General features: G+C 45.1%; 1 protein-coding gene across 5 annotated transcripts in view; it reads right to left on the bottom strand.

Annotated features, from left to right (window-relative positions):
• LOC126518369 (uncharacterized) overlaps window positions 1–19,925 on the bottom strand; it is an 80,734-nt gene that overhangs the window by 40,496 nt on the left and 20,313 nt on the right. For 4 of the 5 annotated variants that reach the window (XR_011891103.1, XR_011891102.1, XM_072285550.1 and 1 more), the window contains 5 exons: window positions 17,630–17,747; window positions 15,754–15,981; window positions 11,777–11,829; window positions 2,498–2,665; window positions 760–951 (listed from right to left, as the gene is read on the bottom strand). Coding sequence is in view for 2 of the 5 variants with exons in the window: in XM_072285550.1 (XP_072141651.1) it covers window positions 760–819 (60 nt within the window). In the remaining 3 variants the exon portion in view is untranslated. Of the gene's footprint in view, window positions 1–759; window positions 952–2,497; window positions 2,666–11,776; window positions 14,492–15,753; window positions 15,982–17,629; window positions 17,748–19,925 lie in introns of those variants that run through there. The other variant, XR_011891104.1, reaches the window with a different exon arrangement.

Genomic DNA, 19,925 nt, shown 5'->3' with positions numbered 1-19,925 from the left:
GTTGGCGCAGGACAGGGGCAACAGGAGATCGCAGGGAGAGGCCTTCGTTCTATAGTGGACATAAAACAGGCTGATGATGATGCTGATAATCATGACGATGCTGAATTATTTAAAGCTGAGGATTATTTCGAAAATGTCTAGCTCACAAAAGTGGTTTAGAGCATGCTCTCTTAACTACTCCGCCTTTTTCACTTTGCTGCGGTGCCCCCTGCAGCATGCCACTGGAAACGGTTCGGAAAGGTGCCGGAGCTTCCACCTTTTGATTTCTGCACTCTCACCCATGTTGGTTGTGCGTGATTGGCTCCCTCGGGGAGAAGTGTCGCACCTGGAAGCCGTGTCGCCCTCACCGAATACTGGATGAGCAAGACTAAGCACGCAGTTGTGCCAACATTGTGGCGGTTAAACGCGCGGACAGTTCCACCTGCTAACGCGGCGGCCTTGGAGTCTATCGTCACTGATTTCCGCACTGAAATATCACTTATTGTACCCGTCTTACACATTATTTCGATATTCCGCATATTCAATAAGTCTTAGAGCACAGCGTTGCACGTGAGAATAACCAAAGCGGTGCATATGTTTGCGTGGACATTAACAGCCACAGATGATTCATTATTAGCTTGAAATATTGTGGAAACGGCGCTTCGCTGACATAAAATGATGTCCAAATGTAGCAAAACGGACATATCTGAGCATATGAGCGGCCGAGCCACTTAAACAATATAGCTTAGCACTTTAACAGGCAGAGCAAGAAAGTTCCACCCTGCTGGACATCCTGGCCAACCGACATCCAAAGTCGAGTAGCCGGCTGCGCGGAGACATCCCGGACTGCTCATGTCACAGGTAAAGCTGGAGCGCTGTGTCGCCTACGTTGCTCGCAACTGGCACCGGTGGCCTGACTTGAGCGTGCGGCAGCAGATGCTGTTCACCGCGCTCTCCAGCAGCCAGGAAGACCTGAGAGTAATACCAAAGCCACAGTGAGAATCGCAGCCTACGTGTATTCCTGAGCTCATTGATTCATTGACTGCGCCAAACATTTACTGCAGTCAGCAGTAATGTCGTCTTCTTCATTCCTTTATTCATTTATTTCAGTGAGCAAGGAATAACCACTACGGTACTACATTGACTGACAAATGGTGCGATGTGGGTCTATATAAAACCTGGTGCGGAAAAGCTTCACCTTTAGGTTTGTGCTTCTCATGAGTATCCTAAACTTGTGCAATCATCATTAGGGTTCCATAGCACAACCAGTACGAAACATGTGATATACTGCGAACTGTGTTGGCGAATGGGCAAAGAAAGTTGACTCCATGACCTGCACAGATAAGGCTGCGGCTACGATTAAAACAATTAAATACAGTTGGACGAATTTATCAAAAGACTTCATGTCATTAGACTTTTCTGTCTGTGAAACAATCTCCCTCAGAGCGGCGAATACCCTAGTATGGATAGTGATTCGATCTGCTCTTGGTGCTTCGATGCACCAGAGATCTTGTAGATATGAAGCCTTCCCTAGATGTCACTATAACTTTTGCTTACCATGTCAGGTTTGCCGACGAGCAGTTTCCTCGTAAATGTAATTTTAGACTTTTCTTGCAGCACATGCAAGGGAAACAGTATATGTAGATTGCCTGCAGTATTAAATCTAGTACTAATTGCGAAGTGTAGTTGAGTGACGCAAGCAGCCATGAATATTTGGATGGATACTAAGTGCTTTCATAGTTTGCATCTAACCAATTGGCTAAACAAAAAAGTCAAGTAATGCGTCACTAGTTTCTTTTTCTTCTTTCAGTGGCCGTCATATCGACGGGTCGCATTATCTACCACGGCAAGCGACGTGAAGTGCTCCCGTACTTCTCCTACATCGACTTTTCTTGTCCGGATTTCTATAGCCCCTTCGACAACAACGTGAGCTCAAGTTGTTTCCGGCTATTAAAATATATGCCTCTGAAAAGTAGCATCACAGAATGCTAAGAGCGCACCAGATCACAGGCAGCCATTGCACCAGCTATGAATGAGCACGATGGGCGCCTGCTACATTTTCGGGACAATCTTAACACCCACCACCATTCTCGTTCCTCACTATTTTGCTTGTATTTGACTTTCAGTGGGGGGTGAGCAGTAATATTCAAAACGAAATACGAATCGAATAGTGTCAGATGCAAAACTAATTGAATGTAGAATATTTTTACAATAGATCTCGAATGAGGAACTTCCGTTTTCACCATTGATATGAAGTGGTTCTTCACATCCCAATGTATTCACGATGCTACTAGACTTGAGCGAATAGAGCGCAACTTTCGTCTTGCAGTTGATTAAAAGCACAAATAAAGCAATAGGAGCACATAGGCAGTTTATTCGCATACTGAGGACTCATCGATGAGTTCGAAGGATAGCACTCTAGCACAAAGAAAAAAGGGAAGGAAAGCGGGAAGAATGGACAAGACACATTAAAGAGGCTAAAGTAAAATAAGGATGCATAAAGAATATTGCACTGTACCTTCCACACTGCAGTGGACCTGGTAACGCCGTGCAACTTGTCAATAGAGGCGATATTAGATTGCAGCCAGTGAGTTGAGAAATGGGTCGAGGTGATCCGGCCCTGCAGACGTCCCGGGGCGTATTGTCCGGAGGAAACGGGTCGGGATTCTTCGAACAAATGGTGGCCCTGTGGATGAGAGTGCGCGCATTCACAATCACAATCTTTCTATGGTCTCCCGCTCTCTGATCTTTATGAAAACCCTCGTTAACTTTTCCGTAAAACCTACCTTCCTCAACGATTTGCATGATCTTGTATCGAAATCTATAAAAATTTGTCAAAAGTTTTTTTTGTGCGAAAAATATGTTTGGCTGCTACACAGGTGCGTCAGCACTAAGTTGACTAGGGTGACTAGGATATATACATTGAGAAGAGGTTTATTGGCGGCTCCTAAGGCAAAAGCGCAGCGACCGGGAACGGCGAGACAGCTCGAAGCACTGTCCAAAAAAGGCGACAGTAATCAACAGCGCGAGCGGAGCCGAGCCGCGCGTTGGCGATGTGTCTGAGTCGCGAGGCGCGTCTTCTTCTTCACAATCTCCCCCCGGACAAAAAGAGCCATCCTGGCGCCTTAAAAATCAGGAGGCAGAGGGTCGTGGTAGGGCTTGAGACGCGAGACGTGGACAATGTCACGTCCACGCCGGCGCAAGTCTTCAGGTGGTGACAGTGGCTCAATTACCTCGCGCACGGTAAGTTTAGAAGGGCGGTCGCAATCTTCGTCCAAGGGTGCGTCACAAGGAGAAAATTCAACTTCGGCGCGTGCGCAGTCGATCACGGCTTTATGACTGGATAAGAAGTCCCATCCGAGGATGACGTCATGCGAGCAGGTGGGAAGAACAATACACTCGACGATGTAAACAATGCCGTGAATAAGCACACGTACAGTACAGGCTGCGTGCGGAGTGACGTGCTGCGCGCTTGCCGTACGAAGCGACAGTCCAGAAAGCGGCGTGGTTACCTTGCGCAGCGAACGGCACAGTTTGGCGGCTATCACAGAAACGGCTGCGCCGGTATCCACAAGAGCGAATGCAGGAACACCTTCTACACAAATTTCGACCACGTTAGCAGGAGAGGCGCGAGGACTTTGAGAGTTCGAATGGGGCGCAGTTCTTGCCTCTTGAACTGCGACGTTCAGTTTTCCTGGTCAGTTGGTGCGGGTCGCCGACGCATTGGGGAGAGCGAGCGTCGGCGAGGGGATGGCGAGCGACGCGAAGGAAATTCTGGGATGTCAGCACGAGCGTACGGTTGGGGGGAAGGAGCGGCGTATTGGCGAAATGGCTGGCTGCCGTACTGGAAGGGCCGCGAGGCGTCGCCGAACGCTTGAGGGCGACGGCGGCAATATCGGGCGACGTGTCCGGGAGTGCAGCAAGAATAACAGATGGGTCGATTGTCAGGTGTCCTCCAAGGATTAGCTCGCGGTGCGGTCCAAGATGTAGCATGGGCTTCCGGTGGCAGCGGTTGGGACTGGGTCGTGAAAGACGCCTGTGGAGTCCTGCGTACTGCCTGCGCGTACGTAAGAGGCGCGGCCACAGGCAGGACTGGCTGCGCATAGGTGAGAGGCGTGGCGACAGGCTGCACTGCTCGCGTAGAGTTGAGATTCGCGGCAGCAGGCGGCTGATGGTGTGCAGAAGGGACAAGTTGGGCGACCTCTTCGGAAATGAGAGTGCGGAGCGTGTTTGGAAGATGGGAGGTGGGCTCCTGAGTGAAGGGGACTAAAGAAAGTTGGCGGGCAACTTCCTCACGCACGAAGTCCTTGACCCGCTGAAGTAACGAGCATGGGTCGTACATGCTGTCAAGGCTTGCCACCAAGTCGTCGCTGCCCAGAGCACGCCGAGTCGAAGCGCGTTGCTTCCGTAACTCATCATAACTTTGGCATAGGCTGACGACTTCGGACACAGTGCGCGGATTCCTGGCTAGAAGCATCTGGAAAGCGCCGTCATCGATGCCCTTCAGTATATGGCGAATTCGCTCAGCTTCGGGCATTGCCGCGTTGACTCGTTTACACAGGTCCACGATGTCTTCAATGTAGCTCGTGAATGTTTCTGCCGTCTGCTGTGCTCGGGTGCGCAAGCGTTGTTCAGCGCGCAGCTTGCGAACAGCGGGTCGGCCGAACACTTCCGTAAAGGTTGTCTTGAAGATGGACCATGTGGGTAAGTCACTTTCGTGGTTGTGAAACCAGAGTTGGGCAACACCAGCGAGATAAAAGATGACGTGGGTTAACTTCGCTGGATCATCCCACTTGTTGTGCGCGCTCACCCGTTCATATGACGCCAACCAGTCTTCTACGTCTTCGTCGTCTGCACCGCTGAAGATCTTGGGGTCGCGTTGTCGTGCAACGCCGGTGCAAGTGACGGACTGTGGCGTCGGCGCCGTTTGGGATGAGCTGTCGGTCATGGCGGGCGATAGCGTTCTTGATCGCAGCTCCAGGGTTACAAGCGACGGGGTTTGAGTACCCAGCACCTCCACCAATTGAGAAGAGGTTTATTGGCGGCTCCTAAGGCAAAAGCGCAGCGACCGGGAACGGCGAGACAGCTCGAAGCACTGTCCAAAAAAGGCGACAGTAATCAACAGCGCGAGCGGAGCCGAGCCGCGCGTTGGCGATGTGTCTGAGTCGCGAGGCGCGTCTTCTTCTTCACAACATATATATGTATATATATATATCGTTCTTGCACGAGAAGAAATTTCGTGTGACCTCGAAGAATTGAGCGCTGAAGTGACGCCGTTATGCGAGTATATGGAATACTTCATAGTAGGAGACCGTTCAATTTCACAGCCTGAGTCCTCTCGGTGGTTCAATCTTAGATCGTGTAACTGTCGCATACTTGGCTATCACTAATACTGCTTCGCCTTTCCGGCGCAACTGCAGCCTATCTCTCTCTCTTCTTCTTTCATCTGTGAGTCCGGACATAAGAGCTGCTGCACATGATTGCTGTTGATTCTGATTTCCAGTGAATCCGGCTTGGCTTCATTTCGGTTACTGAGTGATTTATACAGGGTGCCCCAACTATCATGCACCAAGACTTAAATAAGGAGCAGTTGCGTTAGTCGAAGAAGACCTAGTGCATATTGTTTCCAGTAGAGTGGTGTAACCGCCAGGAATTCTATCGTTATTGAGATTGAATTCGGTCGTTGCAATTAATTATTTTACTCGAGAAGTACTGCCCTAATTTTCAAAGTGTCAATGAGGCATATGTAGGCACTCCAAAATGGCATCTAACTGCGATGGCGACGTACTAATTGGTTACAATTTTTTCCTACTGGCAAAAAACCGGACGAAGTTTGAAAAATATCGCGTGAGCGCGCTCCTACCCGCATCCTAAAGCAGCGCTTTCAAATAAGCTGATTAAATGCAACTGCACTGCCTGTCGCAAACCCGAAGGGACAGCGTATCACCTTGATAATGGTATGGAAAGAGCACCAACAGTAGGTTTCGCGGCTATTCCTTCCTCTCATTTCTCTATCACACTTATTATCTGGCTGAGAAGAAAGGGGGTTAACTGAGGGGCCCGATTTTTATTAGTCATATCATAAGAAGCCAACAAACACTGACACCAAGGACAACCTAGGGGAAATTACTTGTGCTTAATAAATGAAATAAAGAAACGATAAATTAATGGAAATTAAAGTGGATGGAAAACCAACTCGCCGCAGGTGGGAACTAGTAATTACCCCTATGTTGCCCTTGATGTCATCAACTAAATCAACTAAACATATCGTCATTCGATCTTATGCGTGACCATAATACAGCTAGCTACGTAAACAAAATTAAATTATGGGGTTTTACGTGCCGAAACCACTTTCTGATTATAAGGCACGCCGTAGTGGAGGACTCCGGAAATTTCGACCACCTGGGGTTCTTTAACGTGCACCTAAATATAAGCGCACGGGTGTTTTCGCATTTCGCCCCCATCGAAATGCGGCCGCCGTGGCCGGGATTCGATCCCGCGACCTCGTGCTCAGCAGCCCAACACCACAGCCACTGAGCACTAGCTACGTAAACAATGTTGTGAAACGTAATCATCATCTCCCTGTGTCCAAATTTCTTTCATCCTCACGTGCTACAAGAAGTACTGCCGCTGGTAATTTCAAGCTGCCTCCTGTACCTAATGTACATGGCAAAAGACTACTTGAATTTGTTGGAGTTAAGGCAAAATTAAGACAAAATTTCGGCAAAGCACTATTTATTAGCTATAAACCACTGATTTTGTGCCTGTATTTTTGCTTGGCGTTCTGTTGTTAGCGGCTTGATACTTTGTGTAACTGGTGATAATTTTTATGCATGCCGTAAAGAAATTATTTCTTTCTGTTTTTAATGTGCTAATGTGTTGCATTCACACCCTGTATTATCCCCCTATGCTTGCACCGAATATCTATCATACTTTGCATATCCGGACCCATCCACTAGCCTGCGTCTATTGGGTCCAACAGTTTTTTGCGTATGCACTGTAACACCTATTATGATAATAATAAATAAAGTGAGAAAGAAAGTTCACTAGAATGAAAAGGGAACGGTAAAAAGCAAGTTAAAGAAAGGCATGACATATGCTCATGCTTATGTAGCACCAGACAATGAATATTGTACTGGATTAAGAAAAAGAAGCAGCTGGTAATTGCTCGCTTAGAAGACCGATAAACATACAGTGACACGCAACTTGAGAAGCAATTATATTGAAGCTTGCAAGATTTTAGAAGAAAATAAAAATAAAAGACTGAATCGTCGCGATGGCACATCGCAAGTCGCCGTAGGCGTCGAAGCCTAGCTATAACGAACTTATTTTTTAACCGCTCTGATAGTGTCCATGTAACAATGGTTGCTTGCGTACTGTCAAGTGCTCATATGCCGCGGCATTAAGCTCATGGCAAGGTGCGAAAACGCGCTCGCAGCAAAAGCGAAACATTGTGCGCGGACATGCATGCAGACGCGCAGTCGGCCACCGCGAACGCGTGCGATCGCTGCATTGAAGCTTCATTCTGCTTTGCTCCATTTGGTTACACAGACAGCTCACTATAAGAACATATTTCACATAGTTTTTTTCTCAGCGATTGCCTACCATTCACGCAAGAAAACGGTTCGGGGGAATGGATTGCGGCGACCGCGCGCGATGTCCCAGCTTACTGCACGTAGTAGGTAAAGAGATAGCGTGTGTAAACCATTATATGCTTTCTGTTTGTCCAAGATTATTATTTTAAATGTAAAATACATCTGTCATTTCGAGAGTACTTGCGAAAATGCCCAGGAGGGCTCCCACGTAGTATCTTTATTTCGCGCCGATAGCCAAAGTTATGCGGAGCACGCTGCGTTATCCCTCAGACTACGCAAAGGAGGCGCTTCCGACAGATGAAGACTCCAGAAGTCCTCGTCCCTCTAGTTGTATGTAATTCTATGCCTCCAATACCGACATCGTTATAGTGACGGCCCCGTCGCTACAGTGTTGTTGTTAAAGTGACGCGCCCCATCACTTTAGTGCTGATGTTAAAGTACCGGGCCCGTCACTGCAGTCACTACTACCTATATATATATATAGTTGCAATTTGCAGATCCCAAGGCAAGGATCATGTTTAAATTCTGCTCATTAAATGAAGACATGGCGACTGGGTCGAAACAAATCGCACCTTTCATCCTTTGACTGACCTTGTCAATTCGCTTTTGTGGGGATAGGTCCTGTGGCGAAAAAGAAAACATCTGTGCACATTATCTACGCTAAGACAACAACTGTCACAGCTTGTTTCCAACTGACACCAAACGCGACGTGTTACTTCGGCCGGAGCGCGGCAGATAAGGCACTAGCTCGATCACGATGTTTTTCTTAATTTCCTTTAATTCGTTCTGGATAACTCTGAGGGAGCCTGTTCCTTAAAAAATTATTACGCAATTAGTACGTCGCTGAATATACTGCAGTTAGATGTCGCTTGGCTGTGCCTTCAAATTACTCATTAATACTTTCATAATCAAGATAGTACGTCTCGAGTTAGATAACTACGAGTACCGAAGTAAATCTCAGTAACGAAAAAATTACTGGCGGCTACTCCACTGTACTGTAAACAATATGCACTAGGTTTCCTTCGAGTAACGCATTGCTCTTTTTTAAAATCTTGGTGCACGATAGGTAATGGGGACACCCTGCATATATTTATGACCTTTGCATGCCAACTGACGATGTTTCCATTCCTAATAAGTATTGTAAACTGTTATAAATGTTTTTTCATAAGTCGTTATCATTGCTTGCTCGAAAGAGAAGCAATAATGAGACACAACATTCACGTGCATTTCACACGCCATTGATGAAATATTCTGCCGATGTGGTCACTGACGTATATAGGCTTTTTTTTATGGTCAAAAAAGCACGGAAAGCAATTCGAAGCGCGGTTAAAATACAGCAACATATTCTTTCTCTAGGCATAGGATATCCATACCTTTGGAAATAACTTTTAATTGGCTACCTCCGCGATAAAAGTTTACCATACCATACCTCCATCTCTTTCAAAAATATAATAAACTTTGTCCTGTGTGTATATTGAAATATATTGTATATGTGCATGGTGTTTACAGTGGAAATTTAAAACAATGTTGAAATGACAAAGTACGGATAAGGCAGCCACCGCTAGTTCTTGTAATGCGCTTGTCCTCCTGTTGTCAGGATTGGCAGAAATAAAGTATGAATTAAACGCCCTGCATGTGCGCGCCGACAGTGATGCAGCAAGCTATTAGCCCCAGTGAAATTTCAAGCAAGAAAGTCGAAGAAAGTCAAAAGAAACCTCAAATGATGTGGGTGACGAAGTTCTGTTAATGTCACTTTAGGTGGTAAGGATTGTTCTAGAAAAACTGGCCACCATGTGTACGCAATGCCTCATGACTTCGAGCGTACCGGAATCTTGGAAGAACGCTAACATAATCCTAATCCATAAGAAAGGGGAAGCCAGCGACTTGAAAACTTATAGACCAATCAGCTTACTGTCCGTTGCCAACAAAGTATTTACTAAGGTAATCGCAAATAGAATCAGGAACACCTTAGACTTCTGTCATCCAAAGGACCAGGCAGTACTTTGTCAAGACTACTCAACAATATGCCATGTTCACACTATCAATCAGGTGATAGAGAAATGTGCGGAATATAACCAACCCTTATATATAGCTTTCATTGATTACGACAAAGCGTTTGATTCTGTCGAAACCTCAGCAGTCATGGAGGCATTACGGGATCAGGGCGTAGACGAACCGTATGTAAATATACTGAAAGATATCTATAGCGGCTCTAGAGCCATCGTAGTCCTCCATAAAGAAAGCAATAAAATCCCAATAAAGAAAGGCGTCAGGCAGGGACATACGATCTCTCCAATGCAATTAAGATCGTGTTTACAGGAGGTATTCAGAGACCTGGATTGGGAAGAACTGGGGATAAGAGTTAATGGAGAATACCTTAATAACTTGCGATTCGTTGATGATATTGCCTTGCTTAGTAACTCAGGGGACCAATTGCAACGCATGCTCGCTGACCTGGAGAGGCAAAGCAGAAGGGTGGGTCTAAAATTAATCTGCAGAAAACTAAAGTAATGTTTAACAGTCTCGGAAGAAAACAGCAGTTTACGATAGGTAGCGAGGCACTGGAAGTGGTAAGGGAATACATCTACTTAGGGCAGGTAGAGACCGCGGATTCGGGTCATGAGATTGAAATAATCAGAAAAATAAGAATGGGCTGGGGTGAGTTTGGCAGGCATTCTCAGATCATGAAGAGCAGGTTGCCATTATCCTTCAAGAGAAAAGTGTATAACAGCTGTGTCTTACCAGTAGTCATGTATAGGGCAGAAACCTGGAGGCTTATGAAAAGGATTCTACTTAAATTGATGACGACGCAACGAGCTATGGAAAGAAAAATGATGGGTGTAACGCTAAGGGATAAGAAAAGAGCAGATTGGGTGAGGGAACAAACGCGAGTTAATGACATCTTAGTTGAAATCAAGAAAAAGACATGGGCATGGGCAGGATATGTAATGAGGAGGGAAGATAACCGATGGTCATTAAGGGTTACGGACTGGATTACAAGGGAAGGGAAGCGTAGCAGGGGGCGGCAGAAATTTAGCTGGGCGGATGAGATTAAGGAGTTTGCAGGGACGACATGGGCACAATTTGCACATGACCGCGGTAGTTGGAGAAGTATGGGATTGGCCTGTGCCCTGCAGTGGGCGTAACCAGCATGATGATGGTGATATATGTAGGTGGGGGAGAGGGAGGCTTCGGCATCGCCCATAAGGCAAGGGCTCAGCGACCCCCCCCCCCCCCCTCAGAACACTCCGGAGGGGGCTCGGGCCCCGGAGCGCCCCCGTAGTCGGAGCCTATACCACAGACAATAAATATTTGAAGTGTACTCCTTTAGTTTTTGAAGCACTTCTTAATATTTTGCTAGTGCATGAACAACCGAAATATTTAATCCAGGTTGAAGGCAATACTGTGTTGAAACAAATTATTCAATTCAAAAATTAGGTGTTCAAAATTCGTTTAAATATTGTATTATGATAGAATGCAACAGCCTACTAGGAATAATGGAGCCACACTTCCATAAATAATGCCTGTTGCCTGCGGCCCACCGGAGACTTGTATAGCCATATGGAAGCCAAGCATATATAGTGGAGAGATCACTTTTTGCTCATGCATGATGTGCCTATTTGAGCAGATTTACTTTCAAATGGAATTTATGGGCATTTATATTTCACGATAAAGTTATTCAACTTTCACTTGACCCATCCTTTTTCACAGTGATAGCGCATAGTAGTCATAACAACTTTCTGATCAGACTCGACACTTCTGGAACAACCAATTCTTTAAATCTGAGTAGCTGTTCCTCTTTATATTGAAACCACCTGTATGGCGTCATGGCCCTTACATACCATCTAGTTTATCTGAGCTTGGAAACGTGCTGGTTATTTTGTTATGTTTGAGTGAAGGTTGTGCTATATGTGTTACTGAGAAAGAAAAACGATATGCAAGAAAAAAACAGTTAATTTCGTTCAATACTTTCTTTCCGTGCGTTTCCTTTCTTGAAACTCGACACTTCTGGAACAACCAATTCTATAAATCTGAGTAGGTTGTCATTTTCATATTGAAACCACCTGTACGGGCGTACTCGAGGTACTGACGTACTCGAGTTAAGTGTGCGAGAAATCGTTTTACAGGTCAATACTTTTTACCAGAGCGAAACACAATCGAAAAGATTATGAAGCTACACGTCACTTCTTCGATGCGCTCACCTTGCCGGTTTGACTCGTGCAGTCGGCCCCCGTGCTGCTGTCTCCCGCTTGACCTGGTGATGACAATCGAAAGGCCAGCATGTTCTTCGACCGACAGATGAGTGCAGGACACGAACATGTCGATCTCGCGTCGTTCGTTTACGGCACCAATGAAAAAGAAGACAACGCACACGTATGTGAGAAGCACGGTGAAAGAGGTGAGGACACGAAACCTTGACCTATTCTGTACACCATAAGAAAGCGAGCTTGCACACAGAGCCAGAAACGCTTTCGGTCCTATGCGTCCACACAGCCGGTGTGATCGCCTCCGAAAGTGATCGCCCTAGAAGTGACCGTCCCAGATGACGATTTCTAACTATTGGCCGTTCGCGCCTCGATGACGGTTATTCATCTACGTAGTCCCATATACAGCAACGCCAGCTGTACGGGCCGTGGTGTTTTATGGCAGGACATTGATGGGCTGATGGGAAGTAAATGATGAACAGCAGGAGAAAAAAACAGGCAAGCGCAAGCGAAGAACACGGACTTAGCGCCAACTCCAAACAAGCGAATCAATCTGGAAAATGAAAGGATAAGCACTATGTCTCATCGTAGGGGAAGAGGAAACCGAAAGAGCCGAAATTATAGGTTGTGCAGAAAGGTATAGGCCATCCACTCCATGATACCGTGATTTCCCACATATCAGCACAAGCGGCGTCATGCGCTACCAACGCATGACAAACCCAACCGCCGTATGTTGAGGTTAGCTTTGTTTTTCAGCGCTTAACTTCTCATGGTCATAGTCCCTGATATACGCAATAAAATGCAATAGGCAAACAGACGAACAAACGCGGTAAGCCTGGGCATTAACCTACAAAATTAAGAAACAAATACTCAAGACTGCAGGAGCTATGAGACAGCGGAGTGCTTTGTTAGAGCTAACAGTTATAATAGTTGACATTAAGATGAAAAGATGAAACTGGGCAGGCCATGTAATGCGTAGGACAGTTAACGGCTGGTTTGGTAGTGCTTCCGAGGACGGCAGGCAATTAGATATGGTATGGCACGAAAATTAGGAAGTTAGCAGGCGTAAGATAGAATCAGATGGCGCAAGACGAAAGGTTATTGAAAATTGCACGGAGATGACATAAACAGACTACTGTTGATGATGATGTAGGCTTTATTTTCCCTTGAGGGTAGCTTTGTTTTTCATTGCTTAACTATTTATGGTCAGGGTGCGTGATATACGCAATAAAATACAATAGGCAAGCAGACGAACAACCACGGTAAGTTTGGGCAATAACATACAAAATTAAGCAAGAAATACTCGAGACGATAGGTGCTACGAGACAGCGGAGTAGTTTGTTAGAGCTCGCCGTTATTCTAGTTGATAGTAAAAGGAAAAAATGGAGCTGGGCAGGCAATGTAATGCGTAGGGTAGTTAAGCGCTGGTTTGGAAGTGCTTCCGAGGACGGCAGGCAGTTAGGTATGGTATAAAAATTATGAATTTCGCAGGCGTAAGATAGAATATAGATAGATAGATAAACATACTGCTGGTGATGATGATGACTGCTTTATTTTCCCCTTGAGGTTAGCTTTGTTTTTCATTGCTTAACTTTTTACGGTCACAGTCCCTGATATACGCAATGAAACACAATAGGCAAGCAGACGAACAAACGCGCTAAGCTTGAGCAATAACCAAGAAAATTAAGCTACAGATACTCGAGACGACATGAGATAGGAGACAGCGAAGTGGTTTGTTGGAGCTAGCCGTTATTCTAGTTGATATTAAGATGAAAAGATGGAGTTAGGCAGGCCATGTAATGCGTAGGGCAGTTGACCGCTGAATTGGAAGTGAATCCAAGGATGGCACGGAATTAGGTCTGGTATGGTATGAAAATTAGGAAGTGGGCAAGCGTAAGATAGAATCAGATGGCGCAAGACGAAAGGTTATTGGAAATTGCACGGGGATGACATAAACAGACTGCTGGTGATGATTATCACTGCTTTATTTTCCCCTTGAGTTTAGCTATGTTTTTCTTTGCTTAAGTTTTTGCGGTCAGGATCTCTGATATACGCAATGAAACGCAATAGGCAAGCAGACGAACAAACACGGTAAGTTTGGGAAATAAACTACAAACTTAAGCAATAAATACTTGAGACGATAGGAGCTATAAGACAGCGGAGTGGTTTGTTAGAACTAGCCGTTATTATAGTTGACATTAAGAGGAAAAAATGGAGTTAGGCAGGCCATGTAATGCGTAGGGCAGTTGACCGCTGAATTGGAAGTGAATTCAAGGATGGCACGCAATTAGGTCTGGTTTGGTATGAAAATTAAGAAGCGGGCAGGCGTAAGATAGAATCAGATGGCGCAAGACGAAAGGTTATTGGAAATCGCACGGAGATGACATAAACAGACTGCTGGTGGTGATGATGACTGCTTTATTTTCCCCTTGAGTTGAGCTATCTTTTTCTTTGCTTAACTTTTTGCGGTCAGGATCTCTGATATACGCAATGAAATGCAATATGCAAGCAGACGAACAAACACGGTAAGTTTGGGCAATAATCTACGAAATTAAGCAACAAATACTTGAGACGATAGGAGCTATAAGACAGGGGAGGGCTTTGTTAGAGCTAGCAGTTATTATAGTTGACATTAAGAGGAAAAAATGGAGTTAGGCAGGCCATGTAATCCGTAGGGCAGTTGACCGCTGAATTGGAAGTGAATCCAAGGATGGCACGCAATTAGGTATGGTATGGTTCGAAAATTAGGAAGTTAGTATACCTAAGAAAGAATCAGATGGCGCAAAACGAAAGGTTATTTGAAATTGCACGGAGATGACAAACAGACTGCTGGTGATTATGATGACTGCTTTATTTTTCCCTTGAGTTCAGCTATGTTTTTCTTTGCTTAATGTTTTGCGGTCAGGATCTCTGATATACGCAATGAAATGCAATAGGCAAGCAGACGAACAAACACGGTAAGTCTGGTCAATAAACTAGAAAATTATGGAACAAATACTTGAGACGATAGGAGCTATAAGACAGCGGAGTGGTTTGTTAGAGCTAGCCGTTATTATAGCTGACATTAAGAGGAAAAAAGGGAGTTAGGCAGGCCATGTAATGCGTAGGGCAGTTGACCGCTGAATTGGAAGTGAATTCAAGGATGGCACGGAATTAGGTCTGGTTTGGTATGAAATTTAAGAAGCGGGCAGGCGTAAGATAGAATCAGATGGCGCAAGACGAAAGGTTATTGGAAATTGCATGGAGATGACATAAACAGATTGCTGGTGGTGATGATGACTGCTTTATTTTCCTCTTGAGTTGAGCTATCTTTTTCTTTGCTTAACTTTTTACGGTCAGGATCTCTGATATGCGCAATGAAATGCTATATGCAAGCAGACGAACGAACACGGTAAGTTTGGTCAATAAACTAGAAAATTAAGGAACAGATACTTGAGATGATAGGAGCTATAAGACAGGGGAGGGCTTTGTTAGAGCTAGCCGTTATTATAGTTGACATTAAGAGGAAAAGATAGCGCTGGGCAGGCCATGTAATGAGTAGGGCAGTTAACGGCCGAATTGGAAGTGTATCCAAGGATTGCAGGTAATTAGGTATGTGGTATGAAAATTAAGAAGCGGGCAGGCGTAAGATAGAATCAGATGGCGCAAGACGAAAGGTTATTGGAAATTGCACAGAGCTGACATAAACAAGTTGCTGGTGATGATGATGACTGCTTTATTATCCCCTTGTGTTTAGCTATGTTCTTCTTTGCTTAACGTTTTGCGGTCAGGATCTCTGATATACGCAATGAAATGCAATAGGCAAGCAGACGAACAAACACGGTAAGTTTGGTCAATAAACTAGAAAATAAGGAACAAATACTTGAGACGATAGGAGCTATAAGACAGCGGAGGAATTTGCGTATGCTAAACCATCCGCCCAGCTTGTTTTTTTTTTTTCGATAAAGAAATTGTAATAGAAAAAACTTTGGCACCTGTGATTCCTTAACGCACTCGTGGTCTTCTGATCAGCAGCCGAGGAGGCCACAAGAACAGCTGGTACCAGGTCAGAAGGCCGGGCATCGCGATTCGAGCTCGCTATATCAGCTGGTCACTAGATCCATGGGGTGGGTATCAAGACACCAGGCTGCTCAAACAGCTGTCCACCAGGTCAGCAGGGTGGGCAGCCAGATGTCATCGTATTAGGAGGTCTGCCACCAGGTCTGCAGGGCAGGCAGCAAGACACCTGACCATTGTACCCAGTGGGATAATACCCAGTGGGACATAAACAGTTACGAAAGTTGTATTCAAGGATATTGACTGAAGGGCAGTAGGTACGCAACGGCACATAAAACAAATTAAATCCTGGGCTTTTACGTGCCAAAACAACGATATGATCATGAGGCACGCAGTAGTGGGAGACTACGGATTAATTTTGACCACCTGTAGTTCTTCAGCGTGTAGCCAACGCACGGTGCACGGGAATTTTTGCATTACGGTCCCCTCGAAATGTGGCCGCCGCTGCCAGTGTTTCAGCCTGCACCTTCAAGCTTAGCAGTGCAACGTCAAGGAAGGTAAAAGCGGAGAAGGAAAGGCAGGGAGGCTAACCAGTTTAGATCAACCGGTTTGCTACCCTACACATGAGCGCGGGATGGGGGGATGAAAGATGGGGAGGAGAGAGAGAGAGAGAGTGCAACTCCAAAACTCCAAAACTCTCCAAAAATTTGGGAAACCTGGGGTTCACAGTGAGGCAGAATGGCACGGGATAAGGTCATTGAGGTGCACCGCATACCCTCACGTAGGCACTGAACCAAGTTGGTCCCTCAGCATAGCAGCCAGATGTTAGACCCATTAGACTACCCCGTAACCCTAGTTGGCATGGAACAGGTTAGATACGGTTAAACAAACCAACAGACAGACATACCGCAAACTTGTTGAACTTAAAGAATGCTAGCCGCAATAACTATAAGGGATAATTGTAACAAGCAAGAGTGCAAATGTACTACTGTCGTGTTAAGGCTTTGCGTTGGGTCGTTATCTTTTAGAATACTATGAGTGTTGAGTCTCAACGACTTCCGAGTCGTTAAATGTAAAAGACTCTGGGCCCCAATTCACCCCAGTCATGTACTCCTTACTTCTATTCTGGATTCAAAATGTGCGGCTTCATTGAGTATAATGCCCAATGGCAAGAACGGATGGCACATTTACGCGGAATGGGTTTGCGTTAGCAGCAACCAGGAACAAGACTGGAAAATCGTAACGTGTTTCGTTTTGCGTAAAGCAACTCGCGGATTGCAAGGGACACTACAGTGGATAGATACGGACTCATTTTTACCAGACATACTATGTGAATGCGAAGTACATAGACAAGACTTATTTCATTGCTGGAATTCTTGAGTGATAAAGGCAGCCATTCAAACTGCAGGCACACTACAGTGAGAAAAAAACGTTAATTGGCGCATAACTGAAAGTTTATTAAACAACAGAGCCACTTGCTATGAACGACGCAGATGCGTTTCACGCTATTTTCTAATGAACTTTCATTTGTCAGGAAGCCGCACGTCTGGCACTTTCTCCCTTCCCTGTTCTTGATGCGCTGCTGCACAGGAGAAGCGCCAGTTCACCCAGCTTGCAATTTTGTTCGGGTGGAATTGTGGACTGCGCTAGTTAATTTCTTCCTTATTACTTCTTAATATAAGAAAATACTGAAAAAGACATTAGTAGCGTCTTGCTCATACTTCGTTGATAAGAATTGCAGAAGCATCGGCCTACTCGAAATTAGTTGGCGTGAAACTGTATTATGGGAAACTGGCACAGCGAAAGGCAATGGAAAGATTTCGATGCAGGACATCATGTTTTCGATGCGCTCACCTTTCTGGCCAGATCGTATAGTGCTGCCTCCCACACATGACGTGGTGATGACGCAGGAAAGCCTAGCGTCGTCTTTGCCCGAGAGATGCTTGCACGACACGACCGCGTCGACCTCGTGCTGTTGGTTCTCGGAACCGATGCAAAAGAGAAAAAAAAAAGTCATTGCATATGTAACTCTACAGAAGCAATTTCTGTAGAAACAGTTATTTGTGATTAACAGAAAAATCATCAAGAGCTGCAGAACCACATTTTTCGCATACTAGTATAAACAACTTTCTTTTGTATTTCATACAATGGGTACACTTGCTAGTTCGAAAAAAAAACATTCTATACCTAGTAAATTTTCTGCAGCTGTCCTTGCGCTAATGTGCCGATAAATAGTTAGCGAACTATGTTGATAAAGCTGATAGACCGCGTAATAATAGATGGAACGAAGATTGCTACGCATAATATTAAGACACCGAAAGAGAGCAGTTTTCGTCAGAGAGAAAACGGGTGTAGACGATATTACAATTGACACGAAGAGAAAAAAATGGAGCTGGCCAGGTCATGTAATATGCCGGTTAGATAACCGTTGGATTATTAGGGTTACAGAATGGGTAACAAGAGAAGGGAAACGCAGTCGAGGATGCCAGAAGACTAGGTGGAGCGATGAAATTAGGAAATTCGCGGGCAGTAGTTGGAATCGGTTGGCGCAGGACAGAGATAATTGGAGATCGCAGGGAGAGGCATTCATCTTGCAGTGAGCATGAAACAGGCTGATGATGATGTGAGAAGTACGGTGAAAGAGGTGAGGACACGAAACATTGACCACGGCTATGTCATCTGGTATAGCCCCCAGGTAAACCAGAATTGCGCCATGAGCGCCAATTTCTCCCCTCGTGCTTAGTAGGCCAAACTCTGAGCGAAAAAAAAAATCAAGCATGCTGCCACGACAACGGTTTTGTTGATGCGCGTGGGGAAAACCCCGTCCCGCATGTCGTCTGCTATCTCTACAGGCGCCATCAAAAACGAACTGCGTTAACATGTTTTTTCATATTTTCCACTTCCAGACCTTGTTCGCAACCCCCTTCGAGTTCTAATTTTCTTGTAGCGCTCAAAACATGTGCCACTTAGAAGGAAGAGGTCCAAACACTGACCAAACTGCTTCGAAATATACATTTACGGTTCGGCTCCCCCACGGGAGCCTTGTTCACAATGAAAGAAGCGGCACAGCTGGCGCCCTTTTTATGTGCGGCTCAAAACATGATTAAGGCACTTGGCAAACATGGACGCCAGACTGCCTTCGTAGCAATTGAGAGTGCGCGCCGTGGTTTGCACGTTTAGGAACTCATCTCTCAAGACCGCTTCCTGTTAAGCCTGCGACACGTGTGCAACGCACCTGTGTAAAAATTTGTCTTTTCAGGATTCGCGAGCCAGCATGCAAGGACGCGTGGCCATTCAGTTTCGGCAAAAGATAAATAGGCAGAAAAATGTGATTTATTCGTTGTTTTTATTAGCAACCTATCGCACAACAAGGCATTCTACACACAACACAACACCATACAGCTGAGTATCGCATTACTCAGTACAAATGGGCTCTTTCTGTACAACGATCATACATACATAAAATAGTTCCTACAATATTGCATAGACAGCACATTGTTACAGGTGCCATGTTAGTTTGCTGTGCCCAACACAACTCCACCAAGACAATTTTTCTCAAAACAGTTATTTGTGAGCAACAAAAAGATTATCAAGGGCAGCAGAACCACATTTTTCGCATACTACTATAAGCAACTTACTTTTTTATTCCATACAACCGGTACAGTTGCTAGTTCAATAAACATTCTATACGTAGTAAATTTTGTACAGCTGTCTTTGCGCTAATTTGCCGATAAATATTTAGCAAACAATATTGAAAAAGTTGATAGTTTTCATGTTTGGTAGTGTTTCACGCTACAACACATGAGACCACCAGAGCTTCATTCATATCGAACAATGCGAACAAGGTATCATTAAGAAATTCCTCACGAGCATATTACAGATGTTTCTTAAAGTTTTTAATGCACTTCGTCCGCTCTATCATCATCTAGGTATGAAAGCTACATTTCCAAAACAGTAGCAACAAATAGCACCGAGTCTTTTTTTCGTCGTCGAGAAACAGTAAATACAGGAGAAACATGTGTCAGTTGTCTGTTGATCATCAGATGAGTTTGTGCAAGAACAGAGTGATGCAAAAAGGTATTATTGAATGCGTAGCTTCGGGACATGGAGAAATATCTTTAAAGGTAACTCAAATCGGCCACCTTCAATG

This window comes from Dermacentor andersoni, chromosome 11 (genome assembly GCF_023375885.2).
Source record: "Dermacentor andersoni chromosome 11, qqDerAnde1_hic_scaffold, whole genome shotgun sequence".
NCBI classification, from domain to species: Eukaryota; Metazoa; Arthropoda; class Arachnida; order Ixodida; family Ixodidae; genus Dermacentor; species Dermacentor andersoni.
This window is presented reverse-complemented; position numbering and strand designations above follow the sequence as displayed.